General features: G+C 38.4%; 1 protein-coding gene across 4 annotated transcripts; it reads left to right on the top strand.

The window, feature by feature from the left end:
• The first annotated feature begins 2,919 nt into the window (after positions 1-2,919).
• LOC103718630 (leucine-rich repeat protein 1-like) lies at positions 2,920-20,741 on the top strand. 4 transcript variants are annotated; one of them, XM_039117200.1, is made up of 9 exons: positions 2,921-3,372; positions 4,108-4,179; positions 5,869-6,151; positions 6,335-6,406; positions 6,527-6,598; positions 11,299-11,492; positions 15,094-15,164; positions 20,530-20,593; positions 20,669-20,741. In XM_039117200.1, the coding sequence occupies exons 3-9, from the start codon at positions 6,021-6,023 to the stop codon at positions 20,701-20,703; spliced, it is 639 nt and encodes a 212-aa protein (XP_038973128.1). In that variant the 5' UTR covers positions 2,921-3,372; positions 4,108-4,179; positions 5,869-6,020; the 3' UTR covers positions 20,704-20,741. The 4 variants fall into 4 exon arrangements, with proteins under 4 accessions (XP_038973127.1, XP_038973128.1, XP_038973129.1 ...); XM_039117198.1 differs by lacking the exons at positions 2,921-3,372; positions 4,108-4,179; positions 15,094-15,164; positions 20,530-20,593; positions 20,669-20,741 and adding exons at positions 12,956-13,288; positions 13,397-13,480; positions 13,569-13,811 and having other exon boundaries at positions 6,047-6,151; XM_039117199.1 differs by lacking the exons at positions 15,094-15,164; positions 20,530-20,593; positions 20,669-20,741 and having other exon boundaries at positions 2,920-3,372; positions 11,299-12,177.
• Positions 20,742-20,959: the final 218 nt, after the last annotated feature.

The raw sequence follows: 20,959 nt of genomic DNA, 5'->3' as shown, positions 1-20,959 counted from the left end.
CTGGCTTGCTACTGCCTCGTTGAACTGCAATGCTGATGTATAACTTATATTTTGAACGAATTGGGAATTTCCATTTGGATCAAATTTATTTGATCTTGCAGGAGGATAAAGGCAACATTTTTTTGTCATTGAATTTGATGAAGATGATTTCACATAACACAGGTATTAGGATTTTCTTTGGACATGTTGCTATGGTAATCTGAATATTTGAAGCCTCTCTTAGGCCTATCTACCACTGTTTTTGGTGCATAGAAGTTTGATTCTTGAAAATGTTTTGAGGTGCAAAATTATCTGCATGAAGAGGAAGGTGTTTTTGTTTCTTTTTTTTTTTTGTGTGTGTGAAAGAAATAGAACTTTTCTTAAGATAGGACACTACTTGGGCATCAAATAGTTTTTAAGAGGCCGGTAGAAAATTGACCAGTCTGAGGTTGGTTTAATTTAACCTTGGCATGGTGAGCTCTTCCGCATGTGGACTAGCCGTTTTTGGCGAGGGAAGTGGAACATGTCATAAATTCAGCTTATAGTCTAGGAAATAGCGGTAGCCGAAGTGCCAAGCTGCCCTGTGATCTGATTCCATCAGTGCAAAGATTTTCGCTGCGGCACTCTAATTCCTTCCTATTTGCATACCATGCGAGGTAGCCATAGCGTACATGCATCATTAATTTGTACCCTGCATTACCAATCTACTCATTCCAGTTATCAGAATTATCCTTCAGTCACAAACTGGGGTATGTGAAATAATATTATATTAGTAGATTTGTCAACTCTCTTTCTCTCTCTCTGTGGGTGTGCGCGCTAGAGTGGTTACATCCTCGGCGCCATCATTTCCGTAAACCCAGTGTAAACTAATAGAGTGGTTTTCAATTATATCAAGTAAAGCAGCTTTGCATCTGGGAAAATAGTCAGGGACCTAATGGAAATACTCCATGTACTTTGAAGCCATTAATTATGATTCTCGCGAGGCTAATTGAAATTTAACAGCAAGTGCTGACCATGATGGAACTCCGTGAGGCAAAAGGTACAACATGACTTGTGGCCGAAAGGAATGAAAAATAGCTCACCCCTTCACCGGCCTAGCTCATCTTTTGGTACTCAAATGATGATCTAGCTTTAGCCTGACAACACAAAGTTTAATTAAATGGAGACAACCAAATCTAGATGAGCAATGATTGACGTAGAAAGCATCAAATAGCAGCAGGTAGAGCACAAAGCAACAGCCACAAGATGAGCTACAAAATCCCAGGTCCAGGATTATCCCGAAAATTCCATTTCCTAACACCAATCATCTCCTGACGGTTGACTCTTTTAGCTTCTTCTTAGTGCTGCTTAAAAGAGCCTTTTAGTAACATTTCACAGGTTAGAAAATACAACCTGGCGGGAGGCAAGAGTTGGGAAGCAGGTCAGCTAACACCTGAACTACTGCATATGTATCCATAGCCGACATCCAGAAACTGTGCTCAATAAATTTCTAGGATTAGCTTTGTCTTCATTTTATTCTAATCCACTACTAGTAGTGGTACAAGGAAAACATTCACCCACCAATCTACATACAGCATCAAGCAGCAGTGTTTCCTGCACTACAACTATAAAGCAGACAGCTACAAAGTAGATTTACAGAAAGGCCTAGATTCAACACCAAAACCAAGATATAAGTACCCCCTACCCATATGATAGCTCATTATGGCAACCTCCGGTATACCAAGCCATTGTGTCACCAGTCATCATCTAGCAGTTTGTATCATAGGCTGCAAGCCCTTGCAACTCGGGACCTTCCAACTGCCAAATGGCCATGGTCCAAAGTCATTTATGAAAGAAAAAACCAAATAACATTACAAAAATAAATTCCATGCTTATCAAAGCATTTGTTCTCTTGTTAAAGGTTGTTTTATTTGTTTTGGTAAGAAATTTAAAAGGTTGTTTTATGATGAAAGAAAAATATTTTGAAGAAAAAAAATCATAAAAACAATACTTCAAAAATATATTTTGGGACACATTGAAAAGCTGATTTATGGATTTGAACCCAAATATAATACAACAAGAAAAGCCCAAACCAAAATTTATTTATGATATACCGTAATACAAACTTTTGTAGATCATTAAAGAGTGTTTAAAATAGGTAGGATTAAATTGGATTGAAATTTCACATGCATGCACCATAAGAGATAAAGGATGATGGGATGAGATGATTGTGATTGAGAGGAGCAAGAAATTCTTATTAATCTTAATTGATACTTGGCGAGGTTTCTGGATCCCAAAATATCGTTCATCTCTTTGAATCGGTAAATATCAAAATGAACCGTGATCTCAATTCACTTTGACCTAGATAGAAGGATGTAATTTTTGCAAAAAACTAAGATATTACAAGATATTGGCCTACATATAGCTACATAAGATATTGATAATTTGGTCGATATACTAAAGCTGAGGCCAACAAATACCTGGTGAACATACTAGTACTTACTAGTTTATATTTCAATATGTTAGTTCAAATCAATTGAGGTTTTGAACATACCACATCAATTGGTGCCCTATATCAATTAAACCATTATTTTGAGTAAATTCTAATAAATTTATAAATAATTGTTTAGATTTTGAAGCTTAAAATTTTCTAGTCCTTGTTCCCAGTTCAATACTTATACCAAAATTAAAATTAAAAAATCATATTATTTCACTTGCAAACTGTCTAATTACATTGGTTTTGATTTTTCTTTTTCCATACATGACAAAGTTTGGAAGCTACAACCATCCATATGTAACACCATTCATGATCACATATGTATCATACATATCCATAAAATTATGATCATCATATCCAATACATAAATGATCAATCATATTGATCATGTAATAGATAAATGGCCATGATCACAAGGCTGGAGTCTACAAGGAATCTATGTACAGCACCACCATCATAAATACATCCAAACCAACAGCTAACAGGCTCTCAGTTATTAATTTAAAGGAAAGAAAAAAAGTAGATAAACAACCTTTACTCTCTCTTTCTCTCTTCAGGTGCCGACAGAGCGCTTGTTCGAGCACCTTCCTCTTCAATTCATTTCTCACCAACTCTCTCCCTCTCTCTTCCTTGAGATCTTGGAAACCCTAACCCTAACTTCTCCGGGAGCTTCTCGACCCTCGCCGCGGAGCGATGGCCGTTGCACCGCGTGTCGCGGCCCGAGCCCTAGCCCTAGCCGTGACCGTCGTCCTCCTCGCCGCCCCGGCCGCTGGGAACTCCGAGGGCGACGCGCTCTTCGCCCTCCGACGGAGCCTCTCCGACCCCGACAACGTCCTTGAGTCCTGGGATCCCACACTCGTCAACCCCTGCACCTGGTTCCACATCACCTGCAACCAGGAGAACCGCGTCACCAGACTGTAGGCATCTCTCCTTGTTCTTCTCCCTCTTTTTCTCATCATTCCTCCAGTTGATGGTCTTTTTTCTCCACGATGCAATCCCCTTGCTGGAATTCGAGAAATGATTTTTTTCTTTTTGAGAAAAGGGAGTTCATTGAGGGAATATTTTATATTTGATTACATGATTAATGGATTATATTTCCCTTCAAATCGTGGGTTATTGATAAACCTCCTTATTCTGTATGGAGTTAAGGAAAACAACATTTTTGAACTGAGTATATGCTCGAAGTTGCAGTCTTTCAAATGAAAATTGCTTAGATTAAGAATTCGTATTTGATTACATTATTAAAGATGCTGCTAATTGTTTTTTTTTTCCTCTATTGGATTGGGGAGAGAAGTTTTTGAGCTCATCACATGCTCAAAGTTGCAAGCTTTCAAATGAAAATATTTTAAGCATGAATTCTTGACGGGATTTGAATAAGACATGTCATCCTTATCTTGTTATTGTATTCTGGTTTGTTATGATGAGTTTTAAGCAATAGACTACGAATGATAGAGAAACGGATTTTAAAGAGTTCGCCTTTTTGATTTTGGCCAGCATATTGACTCAAATAACTGGGATGCTGATGAAGAGCCTTACTTTAATTTAGTCTAATGTGCTGCCTTATATTGTAATATCGCACCATGGTGTATGATAGACTGAGGGAAAGTTTGCAATTTATTTATCTTTTTATATGCAATTCTGTTTTTCTGCAGGGACTTAGGAAATTCGAATCTGTCAGGCCATTTGGTACCTGAACTTGGAAAGCTTGAACATTTGCAGTATCTGTAAGTCTCCTCTTTTTAAAAGCGTATACGGCTTTGCTTCATCACTGAGTCTGGATTTCTTGGATTCATGATATGCTGGCTCACTTGGATTTCCATTTGTCTGTTTAAAAAGTGTTTTTAACCTTAGATTGACTGCTGAAGGCTAAAAATTCCAAATTGAGACATAGTTACAAGTAAGCTATCACATTCTTTGAGAGATAATCCTGATAGGAAGAACTTTCCTTTTTTAATAATGTTAGAGGGAGGGCATCAACTATCATATGAAAGAAATGATGTGAAAAATACCCAGGTCAAATACTAACAGAAACACCTTCAAAGGTATGAACCTAGAATCTTGTCCAAGTGGAGAAGGTGTGCCTGTTACTTTGAACATATAAGAACTAGATAAATAACTATATTACTTTAAGAAGAACCTGAAAATTATACTGTTACTGCTAGGACCTTGGAGGAGTATTCTAGATATCAAGTTTTGATAAGAATATCATTGGGTTTATATTATGCAAAGCTTGAATATGCGTAACATGATACTGCGGAGAAAATTATACCATTATGCTAGTAGATGAAGAATGTTATTTGAATAATAGCAGTAAAAGTTAATTTGGCATCATTTTTCCCTAATGTGGCATTTTATTTATTAAAAAATAATGATATAATGTCAAAATTGGGACACACACACACATATGTACATATATATACACATACATATACATGTATATATACATGTATACATACACACACACACATACATATATATACACACACACACATACATATATATACACACACATATATATACATATATATACACACACATATATATACATATATATATATACATATATACATACATATACATATATATATACATATAGATGTACTTGCGTATACTCACACACACACAAACACACCTTGTGACCTGATGATACGTTGAGGCTTGTTTATAAACATAGGAGAAATGAGCATTGTATGGTGGGATTTGTGGAGTCATTGTCTACCATGATTTTTGTTACAAGCCTCTATCCTTTCCCAGACTTTGTAGGTGCCCCATATACACATTTATGCATAATAGTCCACGTGGAATTCAATGTGGATTCATTCATAATAGTTCACTTGGAATTGTATAAGAATTCAATGTGGATTCATTTCAGTGAAGCTACTATACCATCTAGAAGTTTGCAAGGCAGGGGGAGGGTGCTTAAGTTATATAAAGAGACAAATTTCGTGGCTTTTCTCTAGTATAAGTATGAGTAGGTGAAAAAGAAGGTATAAAAGACATGACAGTCAACATAATTTGTTGTATTGGGCCATAAGAATGCAAGTATTTTCCTTTGAATGAGAATAAACTTCTCATTTATTTATGTCATGGCCCATGATGTCTTTTGTTCTTGTAAAATGCTTTTTAAGTATAAATTTCTAATATGAATAAATATTAAGAACGAATATGCATGTTCACCTTTACTCAATCTGCACTTCAACTGGTTATTCTTTTTTATTCTTTATGTTCATCCTTCTAACGAAAACTATCTTCTTCAGTTTACTTCTGTAACAACTCATGACTATATTCATGTACTATGGTTCTAAATATGGAAGAGTTTTTCAGAGTCTTTTGCGGTTCCTTAGTTGTTTATGATATATCTATAGCTTATGTAATAATATTGGATTTGTGAATTCTTTATATTACTTATACAGGGAGCTTTACAAAAACAACATTCAAGGGACAATCCCAGCTGAACTTGGTAATCTAAAGAGCCTGATTAGCTTGGACTTGTATAACAACAACATTTCAGGGATTATACCTCCAACACTGGGCAAACTGAAGGCTTTGGTATTCTTGTGAGGTCATGTTATCTTTTTTCCTTCCCATATTATACTTTTTCCTCAGAATAATTTACATGGATTATTCTCAACTGAATACAACCTGTTATTGGTGTTTTCTATATGGGCATCAATCACATCACATCACGTCATTCGGGTATCAAACTTTCAAACTATCATAACCAGTTGGATTCTGTTATAGATTCTCTGACAAAGTTACTATTTTATAAGTTGAGGGCAGAAAATAGTAGGGCAATATTAAGGCTGTTTTTTTCTCTTCTGAGTCCTTTTGGTCTTTGTATTCCTGTGTTATTGCTGATTTTATTGTTTGCTTATGCAGACAGCTCAATAACAACCAATTAACCGGACCAATCCCAAGGGAACTTGTTGGAATTTCTAGTCTCAAAGTTATGTAAGTTTGGCAGTATCGGCTTTCACCTATCTTTGCATCAGTATGGACAAGATTTACTTATTATGAGTCAATTAAATGTAATTTTCTTGGTTTATGAAATGTACTTATTTGTGCTTTCAGAGATGTCTCAAAGAACAACCTTTGTGGGACCATTCCTACCTCTGGACCTTTTGAACACATCCCCTTGAACAAGTAATTCCCAATTTCCTTGACTTTATTTTGATTTCTGTCAAATTATTAGCATCCGCTATTCTGATCTTTAAAGTGTAGAATTCTTGGATATTAAATTTTCTGTGCTCATCCTTGCATCTTAATCTGCCTTGTCATAGTTATGTAGTAGAATTGATTGAGTTCGCTGCCAATAACTGGAGTTTGCAGCTACATAGAATTGCTCCTGGATAGATACGATATAATTGTAGAAGGTACATGAGATTCTTGTGTTTAAGAGGATGTAGCGTGCAAACAATCTGAACAGTTAATGATATCTGATGATATGATTAGATGTTTCATATTAACTAGAAAGAACTTGTTTGCATCTAGAGCTTCTGACATGCTTCCTAAGGCATAGAAATTCATCCTTCGATGCCCCATCAATTAATTAGGTTGCACTTCCATTTTTGCCAAACTTGTTCAGTATTATCAATTGTCTTGTTTTGCAGTTCTCGTGCATTGCTTATGAATATTTTCATTGTCAACAGTCTTTTCTTGGAAGGTTTACTGGAGGTTTTGCAGGATTGCGAGCTTTTAAAAAGTGTCTTAAGTATAGAGACATCTAGAGGGTCGTGGGGCCATAGGCCCTTAGCATATTTGATAGGACTTTTAGTGTTGGAGTGCATTTCGGATGTGTTATGGATGAGATGCATGAGATGAATATGTGATTGGGAACTCCCTTCTGAATCCTTCTTGCTACGAATTCAGAATTCTTATGAAAGAATTATGTAAGAGGATGCATTTGATAGCATTTGCAAGTTTTGCCTAGAGACTGAATTATTCCATAGGACGTCAGAAAATTGGACCATGTGCTTGATAAATTTATTGAGGTGATGGAGTTCTCCATTCCTTTGAAGTAAGATAAAATTTATTGTAGAATTCACTAATTATGATCTCGTATTCTTGTCACTAATTATGATCTCGTATTCTTGTTACAATCTGGGTGATGCTACATATCAGAAAACTAACATGCTATCCTCTTATAGTATGTTTTCCTTAGTAAGAAAGAAGCTGAAATGACCATTATATTATAACATCATACATGTGATATTTGCCCTCCCCCCCCCCCCTCCGCAAAGTTTGGGGTGAAATATTAAGGGCTCTTCTTCCATTACCATGTTTTTTTGTGTTTATTTTGTTAGGAAGAAGCTGAAAGTATGTACATGTTCTTCTGGTTTTGTGACTTAAGCAATAAGCAGTATCCAGGTTGTGAGTAACCTTTTGTGGAAATGTGGGTAAATAGAATAAAGTTATGGATTGAGAAGGTTTATTTAACAGGGGCTCTGGTTTTCTTTGAGTGATTGTATACTGTCATGGAAGTTGTATTATTAATTTTTATACTGTAGCATGGGAAAAAAGTGCGTTTCTTAAGTTCAGCATTAATTTGATCTTATTATGGCTTAAAACCTTTGAACTTTTATGGTTGTATCCATGGTGATAGCTTGATCATATGTAAGAAAGATCCTGGGAGAACTTGACAGTGGGGTGTCCAAATGGGTAGTAGGCCAGTATGGTGGTTGGAAGACCAGAGAAAGCTCAGAAGAAATTTGTGAAAACGAGTATAAAGATGCTAAAGTCGAGTAGCTTTTTTAGCAATAGATTTCAAAGAACCATCTGTAAAGACAACCCAAATTGATGGTATAGGCTTATTGGTTATCATCTTGATTTCTTGTGCTTATAAGTTGTCAGAGATGGTCACATAGGCTCAAAGTACAAAGGATTGTAAACGCTATACAAAACCTGCTAAGAGAGTTTTGAAAAGAGGCCACTTTGCTGAGCAATTACATGTTTTATTTTGTGAAAGTTATGAAGTTTGGTGAAGCTAGGAAGGATTGGAAAAAACTTGAAATTCTAGAAGAAATATAAAGAGCAGGCTTTAAAGAGGTAACATTTTACTGGGCAATTACATGAATTTTTCTATGGCAAAAAGGTTGTGGAATATGATGATCTGGGATTTCCTAGGTGGCAAAAGAAAGTGGTATTAGATCAATACTGACTCATAATGGCATTAGTCGTCATCTCATCCATAGGGAAGTTATGCTAGAGCTTAATATAATTTCAATTGAAAAATTATAGGATTTCTTTGGATAATATGTTTCTAAGGTAGTCAAATCAGGATGCTGATAATATAGTGGTTTCATGGAAGGAAGGAATTTTAAAAGAATTACTACTTCATGGGTGAAGATTTATGCCTGGCTCCTCCGAAAGTCCTATTTTGGAACCTGAACTGAAAAAGATTCTATACATGATCTGCTTTAGAGATCATGGTATTACTCTTCTTTTTTGTTTTTGCTCTTCTTTTCTCTTTGTGATAATTTCATTGGTTCTTTTTTCGTGCTTCATTATCATATTTATCTTTTTCGTCATTAGCCATATTGCAGGGACTACTAATTAACTTAGTCTGCATGTTCCTGAAACTCTAAGCTATTTGTTACCTCTTTGTTTGTGTGAATTAGACATTAATTTGTTCTGTCTAGCATCATCAAGCTGTACTCTCAAAGTCCTCTACATTTTTATATTGTTGTTTTCTCATTCTTAGAGGACAGGCCTCGGAGCAATGGTAAGATTGCTCCATTATGACCTGAGTGTCATGGGTTTGAAATACGGAAACAGTCTCTCCACATATGAGCTTAACGTTGCACATATCTGACCCTCTCCATATCCTGTGGTGGCAGGAGCCTTGCATCCTGAGATGTTTTTTTTTTTATTTTTCTTTGTTTTTTCTCTCTTGGAAATGCTCTATAAATCTCCTATTCATCTTCTGATTTCACTGTATAAACACATTTACAATGAGCATGTTTTGAATGTTTACCATCACAAAAATTGTCTGCAACTCTTGACAAGTAGGAAGTACTGTTCTGAGTATTCACCTTTAAGCAGGTGCAAGTTTTGTTCTGTAATAGAATCTGAGCTCGACTGCAAAAATTAAGATTGCATAAACCTGCTGATAGTCTTGATTTTTGTTGTCTACAAAATGCAATAAATAGTTTTATGCACTTCAGTAATAGTAATAGTAATAGTAGTTTCACTCCTGCTAAAAAGTAGTTTTGGTAATGTGCTGATTAGTGTCTGTCTGCTGTCTTATCTTTATTTCTCTCATGATTTTGCCTTTTGTTCTGCAGCTTCGAGAATAGTCCTCGGTTGGAAGTAGAGGTGATCACGGGCCTTCCGGCCCGCCCAGCCCGGCCCGAAATTTTTCGGGCTTGGGCATTGAAAAAGAGCCCATTGGTCGGGCCTGGGCAGGAAAAACGGCCCGATCAAAAAAATCGGGCCGGGCCTGGAAATTTTTAAAAATGGCCCGGTTCAGCCCGGCCCGACTATAAAACAGTAAAATATAATATATTAAAAAAAATTAAGAAACAAAACTAAAGCCCTAATTCCTAAACCCCCCCTCCCCCTTCCCTCGTTGAGACCCCCCCCTTTTCCCTCACTGAGTGCCGCCGCCCCCCTTCCCTCGCCTGAGAGCCCCCCCCCTCCCCTTCCCTCGTTGAGACCCCCCCTTCCCTCGTTGAGACCCCCCCCCCTTTCCCTCACTGAGTGCCGCCGCCCCCTTCCCTCGCCTGAGAGCCCCCCCCTCCCCCTTCCCTCGTTGAGACCCCCCCCTTTCCCTCACTGAGTGCCGCTGCCCCCTTCCCTCTGCCCCCTTCCCTCGCCTGAGAGCCCCCCCTTCCCTCGCGGAGAACCACCGCCCCCTGTAGCCGGTTTCCGCCGGTTTCCCTGTAGCCGCCGCCTCCTCTCGGTTTCCGCCGGTGTCGTCGCCGCCGCCTCCTCTCGGTGTCCTTCTCCCCCGGACGGCAACCTCCGCGGCTCTGGTCACCGACTCACAGTCGCCGGTAAGATTTTTCTCCTCCTCCTCTTCGAGCTCGATTCCGGATGAATTTTAGAAGCTCGGAAGTAAAGCCCCATATAGCTTCAAGCCCGGATGGAAGAGAGAGAGAGAAAGAGAGAGAGAGAGGTGGGGGGAGCGAGAGAGCTCAGAACTCGGAGGTGGGACTCTGGAGCTTCCCCATCGGGCCGGTTTTTTAGGTGGGGGGGAGAGGGAGGTGGCCACGATCAAGACGAAGTGTCGAGGACTGCCCTCTCTTTCCGTGGGTGGACCGGTGGAGACTGGAGAGAAAGAGGGAGGAGGGATTTGGTTGGCTTGATGCCTTGATGCCTTGATCTTTCATCCCGTGACCCAGTCGAAACTCTGAGGAAGAAAGATCGGGGGATTGGAGATGGACGAGGGATCTTTCATCCCTTCTCTTTTTCGGTTTTGGTCTTCGGACTCCTCCCCTCACATTGCTCCAGTTCCACTGTTCCAGGCTTCCAGCTATAGTTCTCCCTTGACCTGAGATGGGCTCCTGATTTTTTTTTTTTTTGCCGGTTGGATGGGGCTTTATTTTTATTATGATAAATGCTACTATCCCAACTTCCAAGTAATGAAGGGATGGTAAGTCACCAAAAACCTCCCTATTCCATGGCCGGAGAATGCCTTTCATTTCTTTTGAAAAAGATGAAATGAAAGAGGATAAGACAAGATGAACTCAAGGATTCTTTCACCACATCCATAAAGCTGTCATGCAAAGTCCACATTGCCAGAAGGAAAGGGCTGGGATGTCTAGGAAAACTCTCTTCAATGGAGATGAGCAGAGGAAAGTGGTCCGAGCAAGTGTTGGGTGAGTTGTATAATTTTTTGATAGGCTTATGTCAATGGCAAGCGAAAGTTCACCTATTTCTGTGGCGGATAATGAGCATGAGGATTGTTATGTCAAGGATGGTAAAGCAAAATCAAAGGTATGGATGCACATGGTCAAGCTTCCAACTGAAGATAAGGACATATTGAAAGCACAATGCAAGTATTGCAAGGAGATTTTTTCAGCTGCTTCTAAGAATGGTACGTCTCATATATGGCGCCACTTAAAAAGATGTTCTAAACGTTTTCATCATGACATAAGGAATTACACTATTTCAACTGAAACCACAACTTCTGGAAGCACATCTTTGCATTTGAAAAATCCCAAGTTTGATCAGGAAGAAGTTCGTAGAGCTATTTGTATGTTTATTGTTGCTGGTGCACATCCTTTTAGAACTTGTGAGGAACCTGGTTTTAAATATATGGTATCTGTTATGTGTCCTCAATACAAAACCATGAGTAGGCATACTATTAGGAGAGATGCATTGAAATATTACATGGATGAAATGAAGGTTGTGAAGGAGGAGTTAGCACAAGCACCGGGAAGAATCTGTTTGACTTCTGATAATTAGAAAAATGATTACACACAAGATGAATATATTTGCATCACAGCACATTGGATTGACAATAGTTGGAAGTTGCAAAAAAGAATAATTAGATTTGCAGCCTTAACCCCCCCTTTTGATGGGCTTTCTATTGCTGATGAGGTCGCTTTATGCTTGGCTCAATGGAAAATTGATAGTAAGGTTTTTACCTTGACATCGGATAATGCATCTTATAATAATACCATGGCTACTTCTCTCAAGATTCGTCTTCTTGCAAATAAATCTCTCTTGCATGGTGGTGATTTTTTTCAAATTCGTTGTTGCTGCCATATTATAAATCTTATTGTGCAAGCTGGTCTGAATCTCATTGATGGTGTTGTTTGTAAAATTAGAAATGTGGCCAAGCATTTGAAAAATTCAGTTCCAAAGAAGAAGAAGTTTTATGAAATTGCTGAACAAAGTTTTCATTTGAATACCAGAAAAAGATTGCGTTCTGTTTGTTGTGTTAGATGGAATTCTACTTTTATAATGCTGGACCGTGCTATTTATTTCAAGGCAGTTTTAGATCACTGGGGACAGCATGATAGAGAATTTGGAATCTTTGCACTTTCTCAAGAAGAGTGGGAAAAATAGCTATTCTTCATAAGTTTTTGAAAGTGTTTTATGATGTGACTAATCAGTTTTCTGCTAGTAAGCATCCAATAGCAAATATTTATTTTAGGGGGGTGTGAGAGATTCATAGAAAATTGATAGAGACTGCTAATGGCCCATATGATTTTATGGTTGATATGGTTAGAGAGATGCAAGTTAAATTTAACAAGTATTGGTCTGAGTATAGTTTGATCTTATCTTGTGCTACAGTTTTGGATCCCCGTTGCAAGTTAGAGTTAGTTGAATATTGTTATTCTAAACTTTATGGGGAGGTTCCTAATCCCAATCTCGATGAAAAATCAAGCAACTACACTAAACAGCCAGTTGGCTAAGACTATAAGTCAAGACTTCAGAATATTAAGAATACTTTGTATGATTTATTTGAGAAGTATATGCTGCGTTCAACTTCAGTCTTTTCTCCCAAGATTGGAACTTCTAGTGGCAGTGATGTTGGTAACCATGATGCAGATAGTTTTGAAGATTATGAATTATTTTTGAGTAAAAAACAAAAGCATGATCATGGGAAGTCACAATTAGATCTTTACTTGGAGGAGCAAAATCTTGGGCTGCACATCGATTTGGATATTCTAGCATATTGGAGAGATGCCTCAGGTCGTTTTCCCGAGCTTGCATCGATGGCTCGTGATATTTTGGCCATTTCCATATCAACGGTCCCTTCAGAGTCTGCCTTCAGTATGGGTAAAAAGTTGATAAATCCTTGGCGAAACTCACTTTCACCAAAGACAATTCAAGCTATTACATGTTATGAGGATTGGTTGCGAGCAAAGGGCTTCTCATTAGGTAATTCTTTAAATCTTTGCTTGTTCTTCTATTTTTTTCTTTAATATATATTTGAATAAAAACTAATTTTCTATTGTTTCATATTTATTTGTTTTTACATTTTTTTAGGACAATCGGGTGTCTTGGGAGCTAACATGGAAGAATCTAGTGAGGATGAAGATGACGAGGAAGAGATGGAAGAGGGATTACATGGTTCGGTCATTTAGATATTCTATTAATAACTCTAATAATTATTCATGTTCAATCAACAATTGCTAATGTTTCAATTTTGTGTTTGTAGGTTTTGAGAGTTAGAAGATGCAAGGATGTTCTACAATTTTCTATTATGGAAGTGGCTTCAAGAATTATGAACTTTTATGAACTTTTGAATGCACAAAGATGCATGTTTGTTATAATGTTAATGGGACAATGTAATTTGTATTTTGTCTAAGTTTGCAGTTTTTATTGTTAGGTTGTAATTTTCAGCTGGACAACACTATTGGCTTGAAGCTGCAAATTTTTTCTTTTTTAATGTTTGTAGATATATCCAAATTCCAAAGTTTGAAACCACCACCAACACTATCTATTTAAAATAGGCTAGTTATATCCTTAACATTAACCAATTAACCAATTTAGAGAGCCCATTAAGCTGTTGGGCCATTTTTGCCCATTTCTAGATTCCAAAAAAAAAAAATCGGGCCTGTCGGGTCGGGCCTGTCGGGCCGGTCGGGTCGGGCCTGTCGGGCCGGGCCTGGGACCAGATTTATAAGGTTGGGTCGGGCCTGGACAAAAATTTAAGCCCGACAGTCGGGTCGGGCCGGGTCTGGGCACAGCCATCGGGCCTAATTTCTGCTGTAGAGCCCGGCCTGGCCCGGGTTTTGATCACCTCTACCCTCTACGCCTCGCCCCGTTTCGATCCCGGATTCGGGCGAGTCACCGAGCGCCAGGTCTTTTACAACCCCACGCAACGCTCGCGAAGAAAGAAAGCGAGAAGAAGAGCTCCAGATCTAAAGAAAAAGGAAAGAGGGCGAGAGCGAGATAAGATAGAAGAAGATCCCGCGATCTCAAGAAAAGGAGTAGAGGGCGAGAGCGCGCGCGCGCGAGAGAGGCCTTCACTCGACGCCTGGCTCTATAAATACGTGTTCTCGGTTTCGGTTTTTTTCTTCTCGGCCTCGTGGCGTCGTACGAGATCTTGCTGCCGGCTCTCGATCTCCTCGTCGGAGGGATGGCGATGGCGAGGGGGAGCTCCGGCCCTGCGTACCCCGAGAGGTTCTACGCCGCCGCCGCCTACGCCGGATTTGGCGGATCCTCCAACTCCTCCTCCATTGGTGCGATCTCCAAGTTCCGGAATGATGTTGCTCTCTTGCTCTACGCGCTCTACCAGCAAGTAAGAGAGCGGATTCTTACCCATTTTTGTGGGATTTTTTTCGTTGATCTGGGGGTCTTTTTTGAGAGTTTGATGTTTTCTAGGTTTCGATTTGTTCGTGGGGTTGAGATCTGTGTATAGTTTTATTTATCCGCGTCTATAATTTTGTTTTTCGATTTTTCGGTATATATATATATATATATATTTGTTGAATATCGTTTTCGTATTGGAATGGTGGTAGATCTGGGAAGGGGGGGGGGGGGGGGTCGTCCGTGGATCAGTCTTGCAATATTGAGTGAATCGAGGGGCTATTGGAAACGAGATAGATACGCTGATGTTTCTTTTTGTTTTTTGTCTCATTTCGATCTGTGATGTTTGAGGTGAAGTGCATGTGATTGTACAATTAGCTTCAAAAATGTTATAGTTTATGATCAACCATTGCGTTTTTTCTTGGTTGCAGGCAACAGTAGGGCCTTGCAATATTCCAAAACCCAGGGCATGGAATCCTGTGGAGAACAGCAAATGGATGAGGTTGGTGTCATTCAATGGCCGTTTCTGCCAGACCTGATAGGAAGTAAAAGTTGTCATGCTAGCATTCTGTTTGAATTTTGAAGAAAAATGGAAGACTTGACAAAAATTATCAACCTCATCAACTTGGGGAAAATCTAAAGCTACGGACGTTGGGGATGTAATATATACTCGTCACTGTCTAGAAATGCTACTTGAACTAGTTGAACGTTTGATTCTACCTACCGAAGAAGCATGAAATTCCTCTCATTTCTTATGTTATGCTAGGATTAGGGGAGATTAGGGCCTTTTCTTCTACTTTCTTTATGGATATTTGCCCATGTTCTCTTTGATGCTACAATTGCTTTTGCCAAATTAAACATGCTACATAGCAGATAAAGGCTAAAACTATTTGAAAAAAAATCATGAAAATGCCAAAATCACGATGATTAATCAAGCATTATTTAAAGAGTGATAACTACAATTTGACGTACTTAAGGAATCTTTATCAAGATGAAGTATGTTCGGTTATTAGTTTTGTTAGATGAGATGGCTTTTGAAAAACAAGGAGGTAAAAAAAAAAGAGAGCAATTATGGACACAGTGAATTTTGAGGTGTCTGTTATTAGGTCATATATAAAATGACAAACTGTGATACTTTTAGTGGGCGAGAGAGATGGTTTGGGACATTACGCCTCTGCTTAAGGCCTAAAGCTTTCACCTTATTGACCACTACAGAAAGGATCTTATATTTAGATAACATCTAGCCGAGAGTGAACAATGTGGATAGCATTTATTGTTAGTGTGAGGACAAAAATGTGGCAATCTCTTTATCTTCTTCACTATGATATGATGCATAAGTTGTTTTTGGCTGTATGTACGGTACTTTAAGTTGGCAACATGTGCAGTAACAGCCTTCTTAGTTGCAATATAAATGTGTTACAATTAGAAATATTCATACTACAAACAACAAAATCGTCTGTTACCTGTTTTGTATGTTCTCAGGGGGGAGTACGTGAAAATTAATAGAAAAGAGTGTCTAATGGATGCAAGTTGTGGGGCATTATTATAACTACTGTTTTTTGTAGTTGATCGATGTAAACTTTCAGTTGCAACCCCATTTGATTGAACATTTTCTAGTGTTTTCAATCTCTTATCCATTTGCTACATCGCTTTTTTACATTGGGTGCCAACTATTTGTCAATTAACTTTGTAGTTATGAGGTGACCATCCACTTTGATTTCTTGTGTTTTATGATCTTTCTTAATAATACAATTCAAATGTCTACTAAACCTTAAAATTATTTTTTATTAGTGTAGCAAAAGAAGAAATATACATTTTTAAAGGTTTTGGTAGAAAAACCGATTCTATAATAAAAATATTTTTGTGTATCTAGACAAAGAAATTTATAATTAAGGCAGGCTATAGTGAAGAATCAAGATGAATGGTGTAGGCGATTGTCTAGATTGATCAAGATCAAGTCATAAATATTGGAATGGCAGAATGATTAAGATCATAATTTGCATGGATTGAAATAAGCCATTCTTTTAATGAAATTCTTCCAAAATTTTAATGTCAAATTTGGAAGGGTGAGCTAATAGTGAAGTTGATGGAGGAGCAAAGAGCAATGAAGCACAAAGAAAAGAGTCTATCGCCACCACAAGGCTATATATAGCGTGTTTGATGAAAACAAACATCATCTGGTTATTAAAAGGTGTTTGTACACTACCTTGAATATATAAGCTCAATTATCCTTCTAGGTAGGATATTTTTATGATGCAAAGAATTAGATTTTGACAATTGATTGCAAGAATATAAAAATTAGTCTCTTGTACACTGGAGCATTTGTTAGGCTGGGTCATAGTCCATCATCAACCAACGAGAGGTCTTTCCAATCTAACTTCGGGCCTAAGATTTAAAGCTTAAGCTTGGCTTGAGCTCGACCTAACCCCACTTGGCTAAACCTCCACCCTCCATCACCTCCCCCCTAGCCTCATCCACCCCTTTTCTCCTCTTTAGGCCTAATCCCCTCACTAATCCCGTGCCTAATCCAAGCCCTCAAGTTCGTACCTAGTCATATTTTAGATTGCGAGAAGTACTTTAATAGAACATAGAGAGGAGAATCCCTAATCCTCATAGAGGTTCCTCTATGTTGTCATCTCTAGAGGATTCACAATCCCAATTACTCTTTTCTAAAGCTGGTTTAAGGAGATACTTTTCAAGGATGAGAGAGAGGCATGCCAAGAGGTCCAAGATTGCTAATCAGCATGCAGCTGTGGCATTCCAGCTGCAAGTTGACTAGAAAGAGGAGAGGAGGTACTAAAGAAGAGAGAAGTGAGAGGGTTAAAGGGATTTGGTGCAGATAACTTGTCTCTCCTAGATTAGTTGCGTTCAAGAAGTGGAGTCATAGTATTGATAAAGTTTATGTATCAATTTTATAAAATACTATGTAAAATTAGGGGTGGCAATTGGGTCGGGTCGAACCAAATATGAGTCGGGTTGGATCTAGGTTAGGTCAAAAATTTGTAAACTTGAACCCCTCAACAGGTCAAAAATCCAAACCCACACTTGATCATTTTATTAAATTGGTAACTTAACTTGACCTATAATGGGTTGAATCAAGTTAAACGAGTTAAGCATTGTCACCCCTGCATAAAATGCATGGTCAGGTTGGGTCAAGCTAGACCTTTTCATTGTTGATTGAGAACTGCTTGGCTCAAGTCTTGATGACACCTAGAGATTCGATGTTAGGTGAGCTGATTGGGCCGAAATCGCTTCTCTGTGTTTATCCAAAGATTTAAATCTTGAGATATGGTATCATATGACTCCTTAGTCATTATATTATGTAGTATAGTGTCTATTGTACTGATTCATTTCACCAGCTAGTGCCAAAACAAAAAAGGGTGTAAAAATACATTAGAGCTTGGTACCGAGTAGATTTGGGCTTGTAAGAGGTCTGTATAGGCTGGTACGGGTCAACGTACCCATGATTCAATCACGATGGGATCCTAAATATAAACTTCTAGCTGATAGGGTACCAAACAATATGGGCCAATATTTGTCTCAAGGATGACCAAACCATCCTGAACCGTTTGGTTCGGTGCATACAGAACTGAACTAGTTGGTTATCGAGATTGAACAAGCTTTTGATTCGTTTTGAGTTCGGGCTTTATATAACCCTCTTGCTTGTCTCTCACTAGGGCTATGGTTTCGTTGTTGTCACGACATCAACGTGAATAATGGTGCTGATAGACTAGTACGTGTCCTCTTTCAATCTTTCTCTCACCCTCTCCATTCTCCCTCTATTGCTCACCTCTCTCCTCTCTCTCTTGCCCTCTCCATTCGAGGAAGCCCTTTGCTCTCTCTCTCTCTCACTCGCATCTCGCTAGGGCTGGGGATTCGTCGTTGCCATCACCGCCAACGATGACGATGACAGACCAATACACATCCCTCTTTACTCTCTCAATCTCTGTCTCGCCCTACCCATTCTCTCTTTTTCATCTTTCTTGTTTTCCTCTCTCTCCTCTCTCTCTCATCCTCTCCGTTCAAGAAGCCCTCCGCTCTTTCTTGCTTGCCTCCCTTTCCTTCTCCCTCTCCCCTCTCCCTATCCCTCCCCTAGTTCCGGCACATCTTGGGGTGGTACATTACTTAGTGGTACCATACCGAACCAATTGCCGATCGGCAAGATGCACGATTTGGCAAACCCTGATTTGAATCCTATAGCCAGCGTGGTGCTGAGTAGCAAAGGACTTGTAAGAGGTCTATATAGGCTGGTATGGTCAATTTAACCATGATTCAATCTTGATGGGGTGGCCGGGATGGTACAGAGCAATATGAATCCTACTGCCAGCCCAAATGGGCTAGGCATGTTCGATAGCATGGGTTAGGCCAAGTTTGCTAAGGTGTAGTCTCTCTACAAACTCAAAAATTTTTGTGTTTACTTTTGAGAAGTTGAGTACCATGACATGATTGCTAATTTTATGCATTTGAGGCTTTCTAATAAAATTTATAATTCTAAAAGCTAATAATCATATAAATCATATGAAGTAGACCTTCCATTTGAGTAATCCCACGATCTGTATATGAACACTTATCTAGATAATGTGACTCTCTCTAGACCTATTCCAAGGATGAAATTTACATTGGGCATTTGATCTGGATTATAAGATGCTATGATCTCAATTGTGGGTTGTAAGATTTTGACCACACTGATTTGAGAAAGTGGACCTAGTAAGAGTGACATTGAAATATGGTTTCACGTCCATGACTGAGCCTTAAAGTATGGAATCAAACAGGTTTTGATACTCTTTAAATACTTATGATGCTTAGAGTTAGAGTTGTGATCTAGGTGACTTAAGGTATTGCCAGCTGATGTTCTCCAGAAGTTTATTGTTGGAGAATCTTGTCAATATTTGATTTCAAAACAATGTTTTGGACCTTTGGTTGCTGCTTGCTTGGCTGAAAAGAGAGGCTCTCTAGTTTTTCTCCTTGTGAACTGATATTCAAAGTATGATCACATTCACTATTTTGAGCCGATCTGTGGTGGTCTCTGGCCTGCCAACTTGTTGTACATGAAATAAATTACTCATTTATCTGCTTCATAGTGCCTACTTTTGGGTGCAATTTAGTCTTCTTCAAATTTCTTGTTCTTAGTCAACTGAATTTCAGAGTATTGTGACCTTTGACTTGACACTGAGAGTATTATCTTTAGTCCTGATTCTCTGTTGAAATCAATAAGCTCTTGGAGAATGTTTGGTGGTCTTTATTTTTGTGAAGGTATATATTTTGGGCATGATGGAACATGTGGTGGTCCATTCTTGAATCTTAGGGCTATGATTAGCAAGAGCATCACACAACAATATGGCTAATGGGTTCAAATTATGCCATTTGATCAGTGGAAGAGAATTTTTCTTACTATTACTATTTTTTATATTATAAAATTCTTTCTGTTACAATGCCTCTGCGTTCATTGATTCTGAAGAGTCTCTGGTTAAAATAGACTATTTAAAGATTAGCTATCTAGAAATTTGGTGTTCTATCAGGCACTTAATCAAAGTTTTCCACATCCTGTTTCATGATTCCTTTTTTTGCAAAAAACCATGAGAATTACTATATTGTTCGGTTGCATAAGATAGATTGTTTGGCACGATCTTTTTCACCTTATTGAACCATGTTCAACAATTTTGGATGAATATTTCGAATGAGTATGTACATATGAAGGTTCAGTTTAATTAATTTAATAGGAAACTGTTTTCTGATGATATGATCATATAGTCGAATTTTAATTACATTTTGCAGCATGAACTGCTATCTCTCTTCCCTCTCCCTCCTCTCCCTCTCATCTTTTGATTATATGGAGTATTTAAAACTGATTTTATTCATCTTTTCAGTTGGCATGGGCTCGGAAACATGTCTTCAGCAGAGGCAATGCGTCTTTTTGTGAAAATTTTGGAGGTACATTTGGAGACTTAATATTGTTGAAAATGTATATATGGGTCAAATAACTGTTCACTGTAACATCCTTGACAGGAGGAGGATCCTGCTTGGTATTCAAAGGTCCCTGAATTTACTGTGGAGCCTATTGTAGATGTTGAGATGCATGTAAGTATACTGAGGCTGAAACTAATTTGGCTAGGTCATAGTTTGTTTGTTATGTTAGTAGGAGGTCTTTGTTTGTTCATTCTTAGTTTCATTGAATTACCTTTTTTTTTTCTCTCCCCTAGAAAAACTGAAGTTGTCATCTTTTTTGGCTGCCAGATGGAAAGAGGATTGGTTAATATACCTTCTTTTATGTGCTAATAAATTAAAATGCATATCGAA

The sequence above is a fragment of the Phoenix dactylifera genome, unplaced genomic scaffold, assembly GCF_009389715.1.
Source record: "Phoenix dactylifera cultivar Barhee BC4 unplaced genomic scaffold, palm_55x_up_171113_PBpolish2nd_filt_p 000190F, whole genome shotgun sequence".
Taxonomy (NCBI): Eukaryota; Viridiplantae; Streptophyta; class Magnoliopsida; order Arecales; family Arecaceae; genus Phoenix; species Phoenix dactylifera.
The sequence above is the reverse complement of the archived record's forward strand: the minus strand, read 5'-3'. Positions and strand labels throughout refer to the sequence as shown.